The 22,545-nt window shown below is 36.2% G+C and overlaps 1 protein-coding gene across 1 annotated transcript in view; it reads right to left on the reverse strand.

Moving 5' to 3' along the window:
- Positions 1–3,947: 3,947 nt before the first annotated feature.
- The window catches only part of LOC103607220 (KH domain-containing, RNA-binding, signal transduction-associated protein 2-like), a gene marked incomplete at its 3' end in the record, with an annotated part of 88,171 nt that continues 69,573 nt past the window's right edge, over positions 3,948–22,545 (reverse strand). The window contains exons 3-4 of the mRNA XM_008591751.1: positions 9,224–9,351; positions 3,948–4,146 (exon numbers count right to left, since the gene is read on the reverse strand). Of these exons, the coding sequence (XP_008589973.1) occupies positions 3,948–4,146; positions 9,224–9,351 (327 nt within the window). The remainder of the gene's footprint in view (positions 4,147–9,223; positions 9,352–22,545) is intronic.

Below are 22,545 nucleotides of genomic sequence, written 5' to 3' on the forward strand. Positions count from 1 at the left end.
ATATAACACTCCCCACCAACTATTTTTTTTTTAATTTTACTAAAGCTCAAAATGTTGCTTCTATTTGCACTCTAATGCCTGATTAATTCACAAAAAGTAGATAAACATCTATGATTTCAATGGGTCCATAGCTTATTCCAAGCAGAAATTAAAGAATTTTATATATGATGAAATTTCATATAATAGTTCTTTTATTGAATGCCTACTATGTTCTAGGTACTTAAGCACACTTACAAGTGCTTAAGAATATTTCTAATATGCAATGCAGTATTGCAAGGCTGAAATATTATTCTCATCATACAGATGATAAATCCAAACCTCAAAGTGTTTAGAAAGTTACAGAGCTAGTGACACAGCAAAATTCAAACCTTGAGATGCTGCTGTCTGTTTTGAAAGTCCATATCCTATCCACCCAGCAACACTACAGACTTTCCTGGAGGCCAAAACTCCTTCATTCAATAGGACCTAAAATGGAACTTTCAGCTTCCCCCATGGTACTTCTCATTTTAATAAATGGTACCTCAATTTAATGCAGTTGTTCAGTCCAAAAACCTTCACAAAAATCATCCTTTACTCCTCTCTCTTTCACAGATCCCACATCTATTCCACCACCAAATCCTAACAGATTATCTTCATGCTACACTTAGAATCTGACCTTTTCTCTTCTCTCCAAAGCCATCATTTTGTCACTACAGTGAGTTACCACTCATGTTTCCACTACTGTGCCCATCTCCACCCCCATATTTTATTCTCCATGATGTAGGCAAGATAAACCTTTAAAAATACTTGTATAAATCTGATCATGTCACTTTCCTGCTCAAAACCCTCCAATAGCATCAAGAATTGGCCTGTTCATTCCTTTGGCCTTATTTACTACCTCTCCCTCACACATTCTGTTCCAGCTTTCATGTGCTTCTTGCTGATCCTCAAATATATCAAGAAGGTTCATTTCAGAGCAGTTACCCTTGCTATTTCCTCTAGCAGGAATGATATTTACCGAGGCAGCCCCTTGGCCTAGACCCTCGCTTTATTTAGGAACTTACAGAAGTTTCCACTTCACAGAGACTTTTCCTCACTGCCCACTTTGTGGTAGTAAACTCCCTCCATCTCTTTCCAGAGCACTTATCTCTACCTGACTTCTTTATTCATTTATTTACATAGTTTGTTTTCTGTCTCCTCTCACTAAAACGTAGCTTAACGAAAGCAGACATTTGGTATGCTTTGTTCACAGATATATCTCCAGGACCTCAGAACAGTGCCTGGAATAAGATAGAGGCTTAGTAAATGAGTGAGTGAATGAAAGAGATTCGATACTTTAAAATCTAAATAAAAATTTCAGATTACATGACTTTAGCATTTTCTTTTACCTTTTCTAAGAAACATCTCCCCTCTTAAGTCTCCCCATTCAGAATATAACCTTTTCACCCATGTTTCCATAAATTGTTATGCTTTTGTCGTTTAGTCATTTGCCTCATATTCCAGTGATTTATTCACCATATATTGGAGTGCACATGAAAGGCTACAATTCTGTTTTGACAATCTTGTTCTCTTTCATAGTGCCATATATGCTGTGTAAATTCTTTGATTAATAACAATGATGATTGCTATTACCTGAATAGTTTTTCCATCTTTTTTAATTTTTGAAAAAAGGATCTGTCTGTTTAAGCCTCTATTGGTAGGATAAAAACACCACAGTGTCAATGTCGATAAAAACGGTGGAGCTAAAATATCCTTCTGAGATAAAAGATAATCTCATGGGCCAAGCCCGTGGCACACTGGGGAGAGTGCGGTGCTGAGAGTGCAGCAGCGCTCCTGCCGCAGGTTCGGATCCTATATAGGGATGACTGGTGCGCTCACAGGGCTCACTGGATGAGTGCGGTGCGGCTGGTCTCAAAAAGGAAAAAAAGAAAAAAAAAGATAATCTCACCATCCTCATTGTGGATCTTCAATTCATTCATTTAACAAGTACTTATTTCACACATATAGTGTCTCAGGCAAGAGATGGCAGAACCAGAGCTAGTTAGTTCCCATGTTTCCTGAGTTTTGGGCTAGATTACAGGGTAGAATATATTTTCTGTTTCTGATTTTGCAATTTTAAGATTGTCAAAGGTTTTAAATATTGATACTTGAGGTATAAAAGATACTTCAGATGAACACATTTCACCTGTTCACACAGAAGTGGATTTTACAGTTAATTTTTCTTCACTCTTGTAGACATTAGTCAATGTTTTACATTTAACCAGTAATATTATTCCTAAAAACTTATGTATGCTAAGCATTAATATATTCGTAGTGATACCTTATAAACTCTGTTCACTTTATTTTAGGATTAAGTTGTGATTGGTTTTGTGGAGTATACTAACATTTATAAAGCAAATGTATTTCACAGGGCCTAGCTTCCAAGGCCCTGTAGTTTCAGGTATAACCTAACTTTTTAAAATTACATATAGAAATGTTAAGCTGCAAAAGACAGGAAACTTTCCCCAGGCTAAAGTCTCTGTTGTAGATAAAGAATTGTAACACAGCAAAGTTTTTGGCTCAAGGACAGATGCCCTTGGAGCAGGTTAACTTACTGATTGTATGTTAAGAAAGTTGCTTTATTGTTGTGTAAAAACACTAAGGAAATTGCTGTAGGAAAAGACAGTAGTTGCTGAGAAAAAGCTTTTTTTGGTGGATCGACTTAACCTTTTGCAAACTGCATTATGGAAAGTCACTTTGATATTTCTCTGATGTTACCAGCCTCTATGGTTAAACTATGCTTAGCCATAACTCCACCTATGTTCCTTTTCTTTAACTTTCTGGCCTGGAGAATAAATACTGGGAGAAGACTCCAGTCTGGTGTTATTTTTCCAAGAAGGAATGCCTCTCTCTTGGAAAATTAACCCCTTCAGGGCTTCTCACTGCTCAGAAGAAATGGGCTTTGAGTAGTCCTTTTACATCTCCATCACCCAGGGGGAGAGAGGTGACAGGCTTTTAACCAGTCCATAAAACATTTGTATGTTTTGAGTGTCCAGCATGTGACAATCACTGTCCTTTAAGAGTTTATATTTAATAAGCAATAATTCACAGAACATTTAAGAGGACAGCATGTTTGTGGGTGGTTGCATGAAGCAATCACCTAGATCAGGGAATGGGTATGCTGGAGAGGTTAAAGGTAAAATCAGTGTTTCATAGGAAGATAATCTGGCTTGCATCAATTCAGTTGAACATTTACAGTAGACTTCTATGGTTACACAAGCAATTAGGAAACTCCCTTTTACAAGTTTCACAATCTCATAGGAGAAATGGATGCAAGGACTATAATACAGTGTGACCGGTGGAATACTGACAACCTGGTCAAAGGATGTTCGGATTACAAGATGACCGAGAGATAGTGGATGGGTAAGGAGGGGGATACTTAGAGACGTTGCATTCTTCTGTTCATTCTATATTTTTTTGACTTGCTTTTGCCAATCCCATATCTTTTATATAGTGATATAAAAAGTAAGAATATGTAAAATGAAAGACTAGCCACATGGTCTTACATTATTATTAAAGTTTATAATATAATCACATTATATTTGTCAAACATTTCTGAGTTTTATGCTAATCTTTATCACATCTCAGAAGAATTCTCTGAATATATGATGATTCACATTACGTTAATAATTATTTCCTGTTTGAAATCAGATCAAGCCTTTTAAAGACAGGGAAGCCTGAGGACAGTTTGATTCTTAGAATGCAAGCTATTTAACTGGCACTCACAACAGTGATGACACCTGTAAAATGAAAGCTTTTCTTAAAATGCTGTCCTTTAAATGCACTGCTTAAATTCTGTTGCAAATCACATTCGTTTTCTGCAACACACATTATCTGCTATATTCATGGCATATCAATGTTTTTGAGGCTTAGCTTATTAACCAATCAATTTAACTCTTCCTTACAACTGATTTCTCGAGGGTACTTACATATTCTTCATAAGCCTCGTGAGCTGGAGGAGGGGGCGCCCTGTATCCTGGCACTGCTGGTGCCCCCCGAGCTCGAGGGGTAGGGACCCCTCTTGCTACAGGGGGCACAGGAAGAGCTCCACGAGTCACAGTAGTCCCTCGGGGGGTGAGAACACCTCGTCCAGGTGGTGGGGGAGGAGGAATGGCACCCCCACGGCCCCTAGGAGAAATTGGTCACACGTACATGAGAAAGAAGTGATGAGAGAAAAGAGACTACAACAGATAAAGCTCTCATTTCACAGCCTCCATACACTGGAAGAAATCCAAATTTGTCTGTGTATGTGTGTAATAGAGATTATTTAAGAGTTAATGTGTTTGACCTCCACAGAACACATTTTGTAAATACTAACTATGACTTGGTTCTCATGAAAATCAGGTAAAATACTTTGATATTGTCTTTTATATAACTAAAAAAACAAAGCAAAACAACCAAAAAAAAAAGCAAAAACACATTCTAACTGTATTTCAAATTTTCCCAAAAGACCCAAATCAGAACATCTTCTGTGATATGACTCACTGGACCATCTATGAAAATGAGCTGCTCTATGTCTGTGTCTGGGGGTTATTGACAGTGATGTGCAATGTTGTCATTCATGAAAAAAAGATCTGTCTGCACTTTAATAAAATGCGGAACTCTAACCATGGTGATTTCATTCTGTTTATTATAGTAGCTTAAGTTTGAGGTCACTTGAAATCACAACTCACTGTCATTGATTTATCATTAGGCATATATCCCCCTGAGCTGGTGCAGTCCCTGATGTAATAATTTTCCTGTGGTAACTATGGTGCTAGTGGAATACATAGTACTGTGCAATAAAAAGAATAGACTGAGTACTCCACACTGTAGTTCTTGACACCGAAGTAACTTGTACTAAAAATGTGAGATCAAATGGTTGCAGCCAACTTTTATGGTATTGAGGCCTTTTGAAAGGTTGAGCGTTTGCCTGAAATCTCTAGGCGAAAGCATGGTTATTTCACTTTTTATTATGTCTGAAAGGTTGGCCTCCAGAAAGCACTGCTTTCAGCAGGAACACTAAAGCTTTAGGGAAAATGATGATCATTGGGATGTCAACAATCACACTGTTTGGCTGTGCCCACATATGGGGACGCAGGCTATGCTTTCTGCTATGAATAGCAGTCAGCTGGCTCTTTCTTGCTTGCAGAAAATGAGCTTTTAGGAGTGAAGAGTGAGAATGCTGGTAAAGCTTTTAAAAATTTTAAATAGATTATAGAACTGATGAATAGAGAAACTATCAGAGAACTTATTGTGAGTCTAATGTATACAGAACACTCTCCTAGATTGGGGGGAAGGTGAAATACAAAAGACTCAGAGGCCCAGTGCCAGCTTCAAGTACAACACAGCTGAGAATACAATATTCTATATTATCGTGAGAATATAAAAACACATCTATAAAAATAGACGTGAAGAACAATTTTATCTTCACCGGGACTTCACGTACCTATCTATTTCTTCATGAGCAAGATGAACATACGTCCAGATTTTACAACTGTTGTCCTAGCTCGCTGTTCAGTTTAGCATTTTAACACTCTCAAAAGTGTCCGAGTGGGTTATAAATCACATTATATTATGAACATGATGGAGTAATCATGGGTAAGCATTATAACTATCTAGGTCTGAAGTAGATTTTTTTCTGAATATAATTCAGGTTTCTGAATCTATAACAATTCTTCCTGCTCTAAAATTATATGATGCTCATAGCAAACCTACTTTCTCATTCCATTCCTTCATCATCTGACCTTTAGACACAGCCCTAGCACACCTGTCTCCTGAACCTGACTTAGTGCCTCCTGTACATGGTGTCCTTTCCCTAGAATAGTGACCTCGTTGCTCCCTTCTCCAATTCAACGCAAGGCTCACATCACCCGTTTTAGTATGCTGCCCCAAGGCACAGAAGCCATCCACACCACAATACCCTTTCCTTTATTTTTGACTCCTTCAAAGAACACTTTCTGTGTTTAATTTTTCATTCCTGAGCCAAATTTAGTCAATCTAGTTGTTGCTTCTACACTGTGTTGCAAATACTCTTGACTGAGATCACCAATAGCCTAATTCTTTTACAGTTCTATGCCACTGCTCCTTTCCTATTATATTTAAGACTGTGGACTATTATCTGCAAAATGTTTCTTTGGGCTTTTATGACTCCGCTTTTCTCCACTTTTCCTTCTTCCTCTTTCTTACGCCTCAGCTTCATTCATGACTTCTATTCCTAGGCCCACTTCGGAATATAGTGTCTCAGTTTCTGTCCTTGATCTTTCTTTCTTTCACGGTTACACCCTGCATTCCCTAACTCTAATGATGGCTACTGTCTGTTTCTTCTTAACATATTGCTTATTCTGGTTTATATTCCTTATATCAGAGGTTCCTTAACATGCCTACATATAAGTTACTCGAGGGTCTTTTAAAAATTCCAATTCCAGGCCATACCCCAGGCTAGTTAAATCAGAGTTTCTGGAGGCAGGGAGCCCCCAGTGATTCCAGCGTACGGGTCAATCTGGGAACCAGAACCTTATATGCATCACCTCACTTAAACATCTTGACAAACTTGTCAGGTAGGCAGTTCTAAGCTATTTTAAAAGCTGAAAAGCCAAGGCACAGAGAGCATGAGTCACCTGTTCAAGGTCACACTAGCAATCCATAGAGCTAGGATAAATTATAGGAATAATTATGCTCTTCATTTTACTTATTCTTCACCTAATCTTAACTGATGGATGATAACTTACCAGGCTAGACATCAGAGAGCTACCTTTGTCTCGGGCCACACTTCTCTTCTAAAATCTAATTCCTATAAATTTTAATTTCTAATCCAGCCTATCTTTCTGCATTGCAAATGCTTCTCTTTTTCAGTCTGTCTGGAATGAAGGACTAGACTTCTCCTTGGCTCCCCTTCCATGAGTCAATTTCTCCCTCTCTGTCTCTCTCTGTATCTGTCTCTCTTTCTTTTCTCTCCCAATCACTCCAGCTCTTCCCTATCACCCACAGTGATGACTGAGTAGTCTTTTTTAGAAACAAATGTGACTACTTCCCACTCTATTAGTTGCATGTATTAGTTCTCATTGTAGTAAACAAAAGCTTTCAAAATCTGCCCCTAATGGCTCATTTTCTTTGCTTGCTCTCACTGCAACATGTAGTAGTGATGTGTGTTAAAAATGTGATACATTTTCATTCTTCAATTATGTAAAATAAATTATGATTATAATACATACATGTAGTGCTTTGTTCTCTGGTATGCATTATTAGTAGGAGATTAGATAGTTATCATAGATGTATTTGTTGAAATGTAAATTTCCTTAAATATATTTACAACAAATTATTATATAGGTTTTTAAAATGTTCTGGGCACCATTTTTAAAAATATAAGTATAAGTGAATAACTTAGTAAAGTTATAATTTCATAAATATATACAAATTAGTATCCATTAGCTCAAGTTTCCCATATCTTTCTGATCAATATGATTTTCTGTTTTGTGAAGTTATTTCCTTATTCATTTAAAAATTTAGACCATAACACACTCTTCTTTATTCAATTATTAAACAGATTAAAATATTAGAATAAATCTTTTCTAAAATTAAAATTTTAAATGGTCCACTCAAATATGGCAAATGCAATGTCGATTAATATGGTGATTTTATAAAATCAAAAATAGGTAAATGCATTATTTTTTAAAAAAGTTACCAGTCAGTTTCAAGGTCTATAGAACAAACATGTGTCTTCTCTAGGCATACAAAATATATACATAGGTTACACTATAAAAAATTGCTAAAACTGCCATTTTTTAAACTACAAAGATGGCAATTTCATATGATTGAGCCCAATGATTAAATCTATTTAATATGACATGCAATGATGTTATTTCACAAACCTATCAAGATGGGTTAGAAATGTACAGGTTTTATAAAAGACAAATCCCATAATAAAAGGTATTGTGTTATGTCACATTAATTCTTAGCAATGAACAAATGATTCTGAATAGTATTAGAGAACTTTATTTTTAATGTTTTAAAGAGTAAAATGTTAATCTCCATACCATACTCAGAAGTTTTTCTTTCAGTTAAGTCTAATTTCCAGAATTGCTACATTTTACCTATAGTCAGTTCCTTAATATTTTATTTGAAAATTTATCATTCTTAATGTTTTTTTTTATGACAAGTGTGAAACTTTTTGAGGTGTGTATCATTTAAATGTTAAAATCAGTGGTATTTTGACCGTGGTGACTAAAAATATTTGGGATGTAATTTAAGAAACAAATGGAATTTGCAAAGTATCTAAGCATCTCTTAAGATAATTTCTATATGACATATGAAATAGTATTCTAGATCTATTTCCTTTAGAGATTTAAAGGCCAACTATAATAGGTGAAGAGAATGATTGAATCACATAGACTGTGTTTGAAGGCTATGAGTATTTTTTACTTTACCTCTTTGCAAACCAATGCTTTCTGTTGAAAGCTGGACAAATTCAGAATCCTGAAAAACAAATTCTAATACAGAAAGATTTCAATTTCTTTGCAAAGTGAACAAAATCAAATAAAATCACCAAGGACACTGTAATGTCAAATGTATCTGAACTTTAAATACCCTTACCACCAGCCATGCAAGAAATATGCTTCTGGCTTTGTAGGCTGATGGCATATATAGTATCTGTATCTATCTCTGTATCTCTCTCTCTCTCTCTCTCTATTTACCTATCTACCTATTGATCTATCTCTCTCCCTCCCTCCCTGGTAAGACTATGTCAATTCAAGGACTATTTAAGGCACAGACAAAATTTATAGCTTTTGCTTCATGCAAGGTCATTCCGGTTCAAAGAGGAAATGGCTGTATTATCATCTGTGTGCCCTAAGACTGGGGACAGAACAAGAAAGTAAAAATTCTCAGGTCTGCTGTCCTAATTTTCTCAGGGTAGTTGTTAAGAGCTCAAATTGTGAATTCCAGAGTCAGACTGTCTGTGTAACCTTAGGTAAATTACACACAGCGTTCTGTACCCCAATTTCTCACCTGTGAATAGTAGTTACCTCCTAGTATGGCAGATTTGATGGGTTAATATATGTAAAGCTCTTACAACTATATAAACATTAGTTGTTACTTTTGTTGTCATCATGATGATTGTTTTTGATGTTGCTGTTTATTCCTAGTTATGATCACAATGTAGAACAGGACAGCAAAGGCCTGCCATCATCCTTAACTGTCACTTTATTTAAAGTAAGAACTAATATACCTTGAAGGAGCTGTGGGAGCTACTCTGATCCCTCTGCCTCTAATACCTCTGCCACGACCAGAGTCCTCTGAGCCATTTAAGTAAGATAATTCACGTAGTTGTTCCTGACGAATTTCATCATTGTAGTCCTAGAAGAAAAAACATGACCTGATGAGTTAAAATGAGACAAGGGGTTCCTAGAGCTGAAAAAGCACCATAAGAAAAAAAAAAAACAACAAAAAAAACTTCATTTGTTTGCTGGAGCCTTGTACACAGAAATCTAAAATGATATAAAAAGTGTATATACTTTATTTATTTATTTATTTATTTTGTGTCCGGCAACAGATCGCAACCCTCAGTGTCGCGCCCGTACCGGACCGGGACCGGCAACGGGATCACAACCCTCGGTGCTGCGCCCGCACCTCGCTCAGCCAGTGAGCAGCCGGTCTGTATGTGGGATCCAAACCCTCGGCGGGAGCGACACCGCACTTCCCAAGCGGCGCACTGTAGCAGTGCACCACCGGGCCGGCCCCAAAAGTGTATATACTTTACACCGCGCTTCCCAAGCGGCGCACTGTAGCAGTGCACCACCGGGCCGGCCCCAAAAGTGTATATACTTTAGGTCTTAGGAAGAGGCTTATCTGTCAACTTCTAAATTCCTATTTTTATAAAGAAATTGAACTTGCTTCTTTTATCAAGGAAGTACTCAGCAGGACATCAGACTAGATTTGCTGAGATATTACTCGGTGTGTTAGCTACAAAAGGGAAGATAGAAATAAAGAACAGTAACTTGGAATGCACCAAGGTTATGATTGTTAACACAAGGATTACTGAAAAACAACTTCCCTTGGCTGAATGTGTGTGGATTATGAATGACTGCACGATATTCAAATAGCTCCTGATGTGTAAGCTGAAAAGGGATTCCCAAGGCCCACAGTAGATACTGAGCTTGTATTAAAACCATAAAGAAGTCCAATAATATGGCCCAGATTCAGAGAATTGGGAAGCTGTGGAATCTAAGCAAAGAACTTAATGTGCAACATTTAAAAACAAAGAATTTTCTATGTGTTCTAACATTGGGCTAATGGAGGGTGAGAGCCATAGTAGAAGGCAAATTTCATAATAACAACCAGAGATTCAGTTGAAGTCAAAGGGATTATATCCTCCATCAGTGTAGAAATTTATCAGTCATTTCAATAGGACCAAAGAGTAGATCTGGGTCATTAAAGATGAATGCTACCTTTAAAACACAAGGGCTGTACAAAATTGAGTAGTTGGTTATTTGAGTCAAAAGGCTGATCTGATTAATTATTTTTCTCTAAATGTATGTTTAAGTGAAATCAGTTTCATATGTGTTATAGTAACATAAAGATAAGACTATCTACAGTCACCCACATATCTCTGCCTACTAAATGGCAGGGATGCATACAGCCTGCAAAGATTTCTAATGCATGACTTTACCTCAGGCTCCAGAAACTGCCTTGACTACAAGAAAAATGCTAGTCACTCCAAAGCATTTTTTTTAAAAAAAATTTTAACATGTTGCTTTTACATTTATTCTCTTCAGCACCTAATTATAGTGATAATAAACTCAACACGGTTAGCTGACAGAAGAACCATACAGTAGAAAATTATAGTTTCTAACAAGTCATATATTATTCAATTTCTACCTCCTAATTTTGATATTCAAGCAACAACTAAACTGAAGAATAAACACATCTATGCTTTTGTTAGGATGAAATGAATTGCTATTACTGAGTGAATTGACCAACCACTGTCAAAATGAAACATTAATCCCATAATTTTCCCATGTAATGTGTGGGATCATTGTAGCTTCTTCACTGAGAAAAACCCATAAAGCACTCAGGATCCTTATGAATTGTAGAAAGAGATGGATTGTCATTGTTGGCAACACTGAAAGTTGAGATAAAAATTAACAAATTGCATATCAATTCAATATATGTAAAAGTGTACCTTAGAACAATACTTTTCAGGCCAGAATTGGAAAATGTAAGAATGTAGATATGGTCTTATTCATTTGATAATCATAAAGAAGATGAAGAAGGAGGAGGAGGAGGGGCCGGCCTGTGGCTCACTCAGGAGAGTGCGGTGCTGATAACACCAAGGCCACGGGTTCGGATCCCATATAGGGATGGCCGGTTTGCTCACTGGATGAGCGTGGTGCTGACAACACCAAGTCAAGGGTTAAGATCCCCTTACCGGTCATCTTTAAAAAAAAAAAAAAAGGAAGGAGGAGGAGGAAGAGCAACCTTCTAATCAGATGGTGTGATAGAAAAAGTCCCAATTTATTCAGGGATCTCCGCATCTATACCCTGAGATAGTTCCCACCACACTGACTCTGGGATTGGCTACGTGATTTGTCTTAGTTAATAAAAAAATGACGATAAAACACATGATAGAAGCAGAGACTTGAAAAGTGCTTGTGTATTGGGGCTTGCCCTTTCTTGTCACTGGAAACCCTTATTCCTCCAGGTAAAGGAGCCCAGGTTAGCTTTCAGGAGGAGGAGAGGCAATGTGAAGAGAAGCTCCAGCCATCCCTGCCCCCCCTGCATCCCATCCGAATCCCCAGACTCATGAGTGATGCCATCCTAGGCATCCAGTAGTAGTCCAGTTGGCAAAGACCAGAAAAATCACCCAGCTAACCCCAGAACCAGGAGAAATAGATACTAAATTGGTGCTTTAAGCTCCTAAGTATTGTGACGGTTTGTCTTGTGCAAAAGCTAACAAATACAGAGGGGACCAGTCAGCACAGGACATGAGAGACATACTTCAGAGGCTGACTTCAGCAGCTTCTGTCCAGTCTTGCCCAGAGGGAGGGCTCTCGGGCACAGATGTGATCTCTATGTTCCTTGGGGCAGATGCAGACTTAGCTGGAGATGAATATATCTGAATGCGATAGCCAGATGTCATTAGAATTTGAATTATTCACTTAAATCTCTTTGTTCAGAATCCATGCTTGTCGGGTCAGACGCCCTAGCCTTGATCCTTTTGGTGGGTGAGCAAGTGGCCCGGATTCCTCTTTCCCTCCAGTCCCCGTTGGAAGGAGACGGGGGAAGAGAGCCGTGAAGAGAGGTGAGCACACCACCGGCCCCAACCAGCCCATTAAAGGACACTCAGATGCGGTGGGGGTTCTGTCAAGCAGTTCCGTTTATTATCACACAAGCATTTGCTTTTAAAGGCAAATGGGGAAGGGAGGTTTTTACATCCTGCAATCAGCTTAAAGGTTATGAGAGCATGCATCCTGTCTCAGTGCTTAGCTATTGCAACCACGCAGTGATCACGAGCGTGGAAGCATGTATTTGGACAAAAAGGGCTAAGGCAAGGTTCCCGCAGACACTCCCATCCTACTTCCTCCCACGCCTTCTTAGGCTGCCACATTAATACGCCCTTGTGGGCCCATAATGGCGCCACTTGTAATGTCACTTAAGGTGGCGTTAGTTTTTAAGGCCCGACACATGCTCACCAACCTAACTGCACTGGAGTTCAGCTCCTGAGAGAAATCTCCTAACACGGAGAGAATTTGCTAATCTTATTAATATAAATATTTGATACCACAGGATAAGTTAATTCTTAGTGTAAGCAAAACAGCTGTTAATATATAACCAAGTTTCTTATAAGCTTAGCTATGGACACTCTGTTTTAAGAAATGAATCATCTTCCAGGGTTGTAGTGGCCAAGAGAATGCAGACCAGCAACTACAGGTGTAATATCCCAAAATCCTAGTTGCTAGGCTCTGAAATCCTGTTGCTCACAAGGCCATGGTACGCAAGAGCTTCTCCTGGCTGATGATCAAATGTGGTTAGATGCTAAAATAGGTCCATTCCTGTAAACACAGAATTCCTCTAACTATGCTTCAAGGATGTCTTAACAGTGTGGCTGAACTTCCTTTAACTTCATTGCACCAAGGTAGTCTAGAAGGCTTCCACCTTCTTTCACTGGGGCCGGATGTTGTAGTATGAGGGATCTACAGCCTTCCTCACCTCTCTCCTTATTTTTTTGGTCACAAGAGCATTTTCCATAATAAAATTCTTACATATTTAATTCCATTTTGGCATTTGCTTCTTGGAAGACTCTAACATACTGAATGCTAACAAAATAAAGTTCCTAAGATCACACAGCTGAGGGCTTTCATAAATAATGCTGGTGAAGCCTACTCTCTTCAACATACCTTACATTATTATTGACTTTGACGACTTGCCACTCTTACTGAAAAATGGTTATAGTTAGGTTAAGCATGAAATTAATTACTGATTACCAAAGAGGGTAGTAATTAATATCTTTAAGAAAATAAATTTATGTTGTCAAATTTTTTTTCAGCATTTCACTTAATAAAGAATATGAAAAACTCCTGAAGTTGGGAAAACATGAACCATATTTTGGGCCCGAGATCAGAATAAGTTGGATGGCACAGGGAAACTGTGGCAATAATTAAAAGGCTAGTGTGTGCATTACATGTGGTAGGGTATGAAAGAGAGAATATGAGCAACCACAAGTAGTTTAAGAGTGCTGTAGTAGAAAGTGTAAGTATGATTGGGAAAAGTAGAAACAAAACAGGTTTTTAGGGACAGAAATGGTTAGAAGTATAATGATACCATTAGCCAGAAAAAGGAAGAAAAGCAGAAAAATGTTTGAAGGTGGAAAACTCATGTTTGGTCTTGATCACCTTAAGTTTAAAATGTCAGAGACATCTTAAGGGTTGTCTTAGAAATTCAGTCTGGATTGAGGGAGTAAATCTGAGTGTTATCTGTACATATTTGTGATAAGCAAAGGGCAGAAACAGCATGAGAAGAGTAAAATAATGTACAGTGACAGGAATTTCCTAATAATAATTTTAATGCAAATTTATATCACTGAAGATAAACAGTTGATTTGTTAATTGCAATATTTGTATCATTAAATGTTAAATAATCAAGTCTTTTAATAAGCTCAGGTATTCCCAGTTAGACGAACAAAATATATGTACCAATTTATTTATAGCAATGAGGCATCTAAATGTTTCCAAAAAACAAACAAAACGTTTTTTAAATGTTCAAATGTAGGAATAGTTAAAAACCCTAAATATTCTCTAGACTGAGTATATCCTGTGCATTATTTTATTTTATTTTATTTTATTTTGTCTTTTTTGTCTTTTTTCCGTGTCCGGCAACGGATCGCAACCCTCAGTGTTGCCCCCATACCGGACCGGGGACCGGCAACGGGATCGCAACCCTCGGCATCGCCCCCGCGCCTCGCTCAGCCAGTGAGCTGGAACCGGTCTGTATGTGGGATCCGAACCCTCGGGCGGGAGCGCCGCCGCGCTTCCCAAGCGGCGCACTATCCAGTGCGCCACCGGGCCGGCCCTTTATAACAAAAATATAATGTTATGAACTCCAAAGTCTGATTTTATATTATAATGCATATTTCCAAACCTCTCTTAAGCACAGATCTAACTTTAAATTAATTTTTCATAATTAGTATATGAAAACTTAGCTGAAGCTAGAACATCCTGTTAAATTGTTCCATGTGTTGCTGATGCTTCAGTTACATAAAATCTTAAAGTACGAATAAACAAAATATTCCAAATTTACCTTGTAAATGTCATCTTACCAGAAATATGCCACATATTATTTCACTTGAGTAGTATTGAATTCTAAGATTCTGAAGTTATACAATTACACATATTAATGGGTGACTGTAGTTGTATAGCATTCATAATTTTTATGCTCAATTTGCTAATACAGATGTTCATTGAAAAATAAAAATGCATGTTCATGAATAGTAATGATGATAATTTATATTTACATGATACTGTTTTAATATTATTTTATTTATTACTATAGTACTAAAACACCCTTGACAGATAAAGAAATAAAGATAGACAAATAATTATGTAGGTGAAAAAGTATGTGAAAAACCTAAGTATGTGAAAAAATACATAAGAAACAAAGAAAGGTAACATTATGGCAATTCAGGATGAATAAAAATTTTAAAAAATTAATTTTCAGTTATTTAGCATCAATAAATAATAAAAACAAGTTAATTTAGGTATCTAATTTGTATGAAAAACTAGCGTATTACAAAATTTAAAAATAAGTCCTACTGATAGTATGAAGACAGTGCTCTTCCCATTAAAAAAAAAAAATGAATGTTACACCTATGGATAAACCGTAATATTATGTTAGGTAAAATTCCAAATTACTAGGATTACACACTTCAAATAATAAAGAATGTGTTACTGTTTTGTGATTTACGTGCAGTAAATAAAACATACGCACACTAAAAACACTCCTTGACCTGTAAGATGAGTATAAAGTTGCTTTAAAAATGCTGATTTTTTTTTTATCTGCTGCTTTGGTTTCAGACAGAAAGGATTCGGATAAGTTAACAGTGAACCTTTAAATGAATCTATTGAGTCTAAAATAATACATGCATATCAATCACACTTCAAATAATAAAGAATGTGTTACTGTTTTGTGATTTACGTGCAGTAAATAAAACATACGCACACTAAAAACACACCTTGACCTCTAAGATGAGTATAAAGTTGCTTTAAAAATGCTGATTTTTTTTTTATCTGCTGCTTTGGTTTCAGACAGAAAGGATTCAGATAAGTTAACAGTGAACCTTTAAATGAATCTATTGAGTCTAAAATAATACATGCATATCAAACATAGATACTTTTAGAATTGATCTGAATTTTTTTCTGTAACGTCCAAAAAGTTTGCTTTTTTGCTACCAAAATCAGGTTTTAAAGTTTGCTACTTGAAACAACAAAGATATTTACAATATTTTTCATATGTTCTTCTTGCTCACAGTGAGGCAAATTCAGTCTATGAAACAATTTCCATGAAATTCATGAGTGCTTCTTTTTGCCTCTCTGACAAGGCCCTCCCACTGTGACGGCATATGGTGTAAACAGTATACACAAAAGCTCAGAGCAGACAGATGTTTGGATGTTCCTAGAAAGGACTTATGCTCATAGTTCGCATACTTAATGTATATGCGCAATTTCCCAGTTATGTACACTCATGTCCATCTGTTATGATGGCATTTTGCCCAAATACAAATTGGGAAGATTATTTCACTTGCATATAGATGCCAGGTAATGACAGGTGTAGATAGGCTACCTGGGGGCACAGTGAGGGACCATTTTCCTGCCAAATTCCTTCCTCTGAGACTCCCATGAGCACTGGTGCCACACATTTAAAACTGTGATTATAACCACTGGTAACATGTAAATGTATACTTGGCTTTAGCAATGCCAAGACTGTCAAATGACATCAGGGGAAAATGAAATGTAGTCTGTGTCCCTTCTGGGCCATGACGAAGAGATCTGGGATTTGCCCGGCCCCTACAAACAGTTAGGTTAGGACACTTTAACCAGAGTAATAAACAAGAAGTGCAGGAAGTGTTGGGTCCTATGCCAATATCAGACCTGTAACTGAGTTGGAACGGGTAGGAAACTATTTCAGAAAACAGCTATGCTGTGGTGGATATTATTCAGCAAAACAGCTCAAGCTATTAGATAACATTTCTTAACCAACACAGGGTGAGTTTTAATCAGCCCAGGCTTGGGACCAGAAAAAACTCATTAACAAAATGTAGTCAAAGAACAGTCAATTAAGATTTATTAAGAATCTGCTTGGTTCATGACTCTGCATAAGGTTTACATAAAGGCTTTATAAAACTTATTCTTCAAAGGAGATTCAATATTACAAAGTCAAAATGTTGTGGACTTTGCATCTTAAACTGCTAGTGATGGTAATTTCTGTCACTAAAGAATATATTCTCCTTTTCTTCCCTATTATTAAAGTCTATTGCCCACTATGCAAAAATCATAAGAGAATAAGAAAATATCAATAGAGATTTAATGTAGATGTTTTTCAGGATTATTTGAGAGGCTTATTTCCCATTTTGTTTTATTTGACTTTATTAAACATTGGCCACTGATACATAAGATCTAAGAGCCAAGACCTTGTGAATGACCAAAAAAAGACTCATGTATTTTGTGTTATACATTAACCCATTCTAGCCTAAAAATCAGCCACCACCTCAGGGTAGATTCAGAGTAGTAGATAAATATTCAGATAATACTAAATGACAGATTTGAGCTGTTATTCTAAAAATTCCAAGTTCCGTTTGTTTAGATAAGGTCGAAATGACTATATTTTCTTCGGAAAATTACTGTACACATACACAGCACCCTTGTTGCATTTTACGTCAAAATAGGCATTATTTAATTTAATACTTTGGCATCTTATCTACCTTAATTTACAAGTACATAAAATGAACATTTGGTTAACACAGAATTGATGGTTCTCAGTACATTGATCCAATGGGTTTGAATTATTCTTCACCAAGAAATCTCCATGATAAGGACACATTGAGAAGTGTGTGTGCAAATTTTGTACATAAAAAAGGTTGATAGGATATTGCCCATGTTGATGACCGTGTTAAGTTAATAACCTAGCAATTCCAGGCCTTCCCCTGGACATGGAAAATTTATATATTCAGCATAGTCATCCATCTAACCCACCAGATTTTTTAAAGTGCTTAATGTTTTGCTAAAATGAATAATTCTTTTATTTATTCAATGTATTTCTGAGCAGCAAGTAAGTGGCAGGCACGGATGTAGGTAATGGGGACACAGTGGAGGAAATCCTCTGTTCCGGTGGAGCTCAAGTGCATGTAGATGACTAGATCCCTGCACTTGTTTGTGAAATGTAATGGCAAGCAGCAATGCAAGCAACGTTTCAATAAAATATCGAGGCAAGGTTAAAAGCCTTCTTAATAACTCTGAATCAGTGCATGCTTAACTCAACTTTTATCCTTTTTGTTGGTTTAAAATACTTTATTCCTACTATTATACTAAAGTTTTTAGTGGCTGCTACTTTTTGTTTTATCTTAAAAATGTTAAATTCTACATTTGCTTAAGATAAAAAGGCATTTGTTATATTTCCGCATGGGAAAACTCCGAGAACTTCTCTGTTTTCCTCCAAATAAAAATGCTGTGATGATTCCTTCTAACTGTATTTTTTCAATCATGAAAACAACAACCTGCTCTGACATGGTACTTTTCTTGAAGCTCTTCAAGAAAAATTTAAAATATTGCTGTTCATGTCTTTTTATTTTTTAAATATACTTTTATTTAGTTGCAGCTTCTAGCTCCCTCCGAATTTAATCTTTAAAAACCCACACAAAACTTCATATAGAACTTTTTGTAAAGGAGCTGAGCCTCTTTAAGAGAGAATGCCAGTGCATATATATTAAGAATTTAGTAAGCAAGGGATAGAGGGATACAGGCGTACCTGGGGACATTGCGGGGTTGGTTCCAGACCGCTGCAATAAAGCAAATACAACAAGAAAGTCATACAAATTTTTTGGCTTCCCAGAGCATATAAAAGTTATGTTTACCCTATACTATAGTCTATTAAGTGTGCAATAGCATTATGTCAAAAAAAGTACATACCTTAATTAAAAATACTTTATTTCTAAAAGTGCTAACAATCTTGTAAGCCTTCAATGAGTAGTAATTTTTTTGCTGGTGGAGGGTCTTGCCTTGATGCTGATAGCTGCTGACTAGTCAGGGTGGTGGTTGCCGAAGGTCGGGGTGGCTGTGACAATTTCTTAAAATAGCACAACGATAAAGTTTATTTCATTGACTCTTCCTTTCATGAAAGATTTCTCTATTGCATGCAATGCTGTTTGATAGCATTTTACCCACAGTAGAACTTCTTTCCAAATTGGAGTCAATCCTCTCAATCCCTGTTACTGCTTTATCAACTAAGTATATGTAATATTTTAAATCCTTTGTTGTAATATTTTAAATCCTTTTGTAATATTTTAAATTTCAACAATGTTCACAGCACCTTCACCAGGAATAGCTGCTGTCTCCAGAGACCACTTTCTTTGCTCATCTATAAGAAGCAACTCCTCATCCATTCAAGTTTTATCATGAGACTGCAGTAATTCAGTCATATCTTCAGACTCCACTTCTAATCCTACTTCTCCTGATACTTCTATCAGATCTGCAGTTATTTTCTCCACCAAAGTCCTGAGACCTTCAACGTTTTCCATGACAATTGGAAGCTACTTCTTCCAAACTACTGTTAATGTTGATATTGACCTCCTCCCATGACTTACAAATGTTTTTAATGGAATCTACAATGGTGAATCCTTTACAGAAGGTTTTCAATTTACTTTGCCCAGATCCATCAGAGGAATCACTATCTATGGTAGCTACAGCCTTACGAAAAGCATTTCTTAAGTAATAAGACTTGAAAGTCAAAATTACTTCTTGATTCATAAGCTGCAGAACGGATGTTGTGTCAATAGGCATGAAAACAACATGAATATCTTTATACATCTCCATCAGAGCACTTGGATGACTCGACTAGGTGCACTGTCAATGAGCCATAATATTTTGAAGTGAATTTTTTTTCTGGGCAGCAGGTCTCAACAGTGGGCTTAAAATATTCAGTAAACCATGCTGTTAACAGATATGCTGGCATCCAAGCCTTGTTGTTCCATTGATAGAGCACAAGCAGAGTAGATTTAGTATAATTCTCAAGGGCCCTAGGATTTTCAGAATGGTAAATAAGCAATGGCTTCATCTTTAAGTCACCAGCTGCATTATCCCCTAGCAAGTGAGACGGTTCTTTGAAGATCTGAAGCCAGGCATTGACTTCTTCTCTCTAGATATCAAGGTCTTAGATGGTATGTTTTTCTGATATAAGACTGTTCATCCACATTAAAAACCTGTGGTTTAGCGTAGCCACTTTCATCAATGATTTTAGCTAGATCTTCCGGATCACTTGTTGCAGCATCTACATCAGCACTTGCTGCTTCACCTTGAACTTTTATGTCATGGAGATAGCTCTTTCCTTAAACCTCATGAACCATCCTCTGTTAGTTTCAAACTTCTACAGCTTCCTCACCTCCCTCAGCCTTCACAGAATTAAAGAGAGTCAGGATCTTTCTCTTGATTAGGCTTTGGCCTAAGGAAATGTTGTGTCTGGTTTGATCTTCTATCCAGATCACTAAAACTTTCTTTACATCATCAATAATGCTGTTTCACTTTCTTATCATTCGTGTGTTCACTGGACTAGCACTTTTAATTTCCTTCAAGAACCTTTTCTTTGCATTCACAATTTGACTCACTGTTTGACACAAGAGGCCTAGATTTTGGCCTGTCTTGGCTTTCAACAATCCTTCTTAACTAAGCTTAATCATTTCTACTTTTTGATTTAAAGTGAGAGACAGGCAACTCTTCCTTTCACTTGAATACTGAGAGGCCGGTGTAGGGTTATTAATTGGCCTAATTTCAATATTATGTCTCATGGAATAGGGAGGCTCAAAGAGAGAGAGAGACAGGTAAATGGCTAGTTGGTGGAACAATCAGACCACACACAACATTTATAAATTAAGTTCACCCTCTTATATGGGCACAGTTTGCAATGTCCCAAAACAATTATAGTACTAACATCAAACATACTGTTAACACATCACCATAACAGATACAATAAGAATTAAAAAGCTTGAAATATTAAGAGAATTACGAAGTGTGACACAGAGGCACAAAGTGAACACATGCTGTTGAAAAACCAGCACTATTTGATTTGCTCTAGGCAGGGCTGTCCCAAACCTTCAGTTTGTTAAAAAACGCAGTTATCTGCAATGTGCAATAAATGAGTTGTGCCTACATTAGGTCAGACAAGTAGGCATGAGCTAGATCATGGTGGCTCTTTTGGCTTTATTCTAAATATAATAGAAAGCCTGAGGAGTATTTAAACTGGACAGTAAGAGAACCAGTTTGATATCTTTAAGGGAATATTCTGGAATATTCTGTTGTAAGAAAAATGGATTGAAGTAGGACAAGCGTGGAAACACGGAGAGGGGCTAAGACACTATTGTAGCAGCACATGCAGTAGCTACTGCAGTCATCTCTGCTACGATCGTGGAGAGTGGTGGAGAGGAACAGCCGTTGGTAATTGTGGACATATTTGGAGGCAGAACGGGCAGAGATTGCTGAAATTGCCGATAGATTAGATATGGGGAATGGTGAGAAAAGTGGACTTGAAAGTGACTCCCAGATTTTTGGTTTGTGCAGCTGATTGAATTGTGGTGCCATCACTGAGATGGAAAAATGTGAGTTGCCCTCTGGACTCACTCTATTCTTAAAAAGGGAAGCAAACATTATTTGTAAACCAGAAGCCCTTTTATATTGGGAATTTTGGGGGTGTGGCATGATTCTCTCTTTTGTAGGTAGGCTGTCTTCTGAGGAGACATACAAATCTTTAAGAATCCCACTTAAGAAAAAATAAAATAGACAAAAGACACAGTCTGCCAATCATAAAAAGGAAAATAAATATCTTTACATGAAGGCATCTAGGAATCAATAAAAGAGAAATGGAAACTTGTCAGTTAAAAGATAAAAAACAGACAAACAAATAACAAAAACAAACAAACAAAAAAAAACCATAAGCTTTGAATCAAAATAATAAGCAATCTCTGTAATTTACACTGGATATCTTACTTTGTATAGAGGTATCGGTTTATAAGAAAGCACTAGATATTTGCAATGATCATCTGCAAATATTATTTAAAGCAGCTGTTTATATTTTTACTATTGAAATATTTTATGAGACATCTGAAATAAACTTTCAACATTGTGTATTTCACTTTTATTTATAATTATGCTGTTTTCCTTAAGGCTGATTTAATATTAATTTCTACTTACTGGAAATAGTGAGACTTCAACTTGCTTTTTAGTTCCCTCTGAGAACTATTTTTGCTGTATCCCATAAGTTTTGGTATGTTGTGTTTCCATTGCCATTTGTAACAAATATATTTTTATTTTCTTTTTAATTCCTTTATTGAGTCATTGGTTGGTAAATTATTATTATTATTATTATTATTATTATTATTATTATTATTATTATTATTATTATTATTATTATTATTATTATTATTATTATTATTATTATTATTATTATTATTATTATTATTATTATTATTATTATTATTATTATTATTATTATTATTATTATTATTATTATTATTATTATTATTATTATTATTATTATTATTATTATTATTATTATTATTATTATTATTATTATTATTATTATTATTATTATTATTATTATTATTATTATTATTATTATTATTATTATTATTATTATTATTATTATTATTATTATTATTATTATTATTATTATTATTATTATTATTATTATTAATTACTTAACTTGAATAGGCCATAGAATTTTTTGGCAAGAAAAACACACTTTAGCACATATAAGCTTCACAAAGTAATCTTACTATTGCTCACTACAATGCAC

This window comes from Galeopterus variegatus, unplaced genomic scaffold, assembly GCF_000696425.1.
Source record: "Galeopterus variegatus unplaced genomic scaffold, G_variegatus-3.0.2 Scaffold7252, whole genome shotgun sequence".
NCBI lineage: Eukaryota > Metazoa > Chordata > Mammalia > Dermoptera > Cynocephalidae > Galeopterus > Galeopterus variegatus.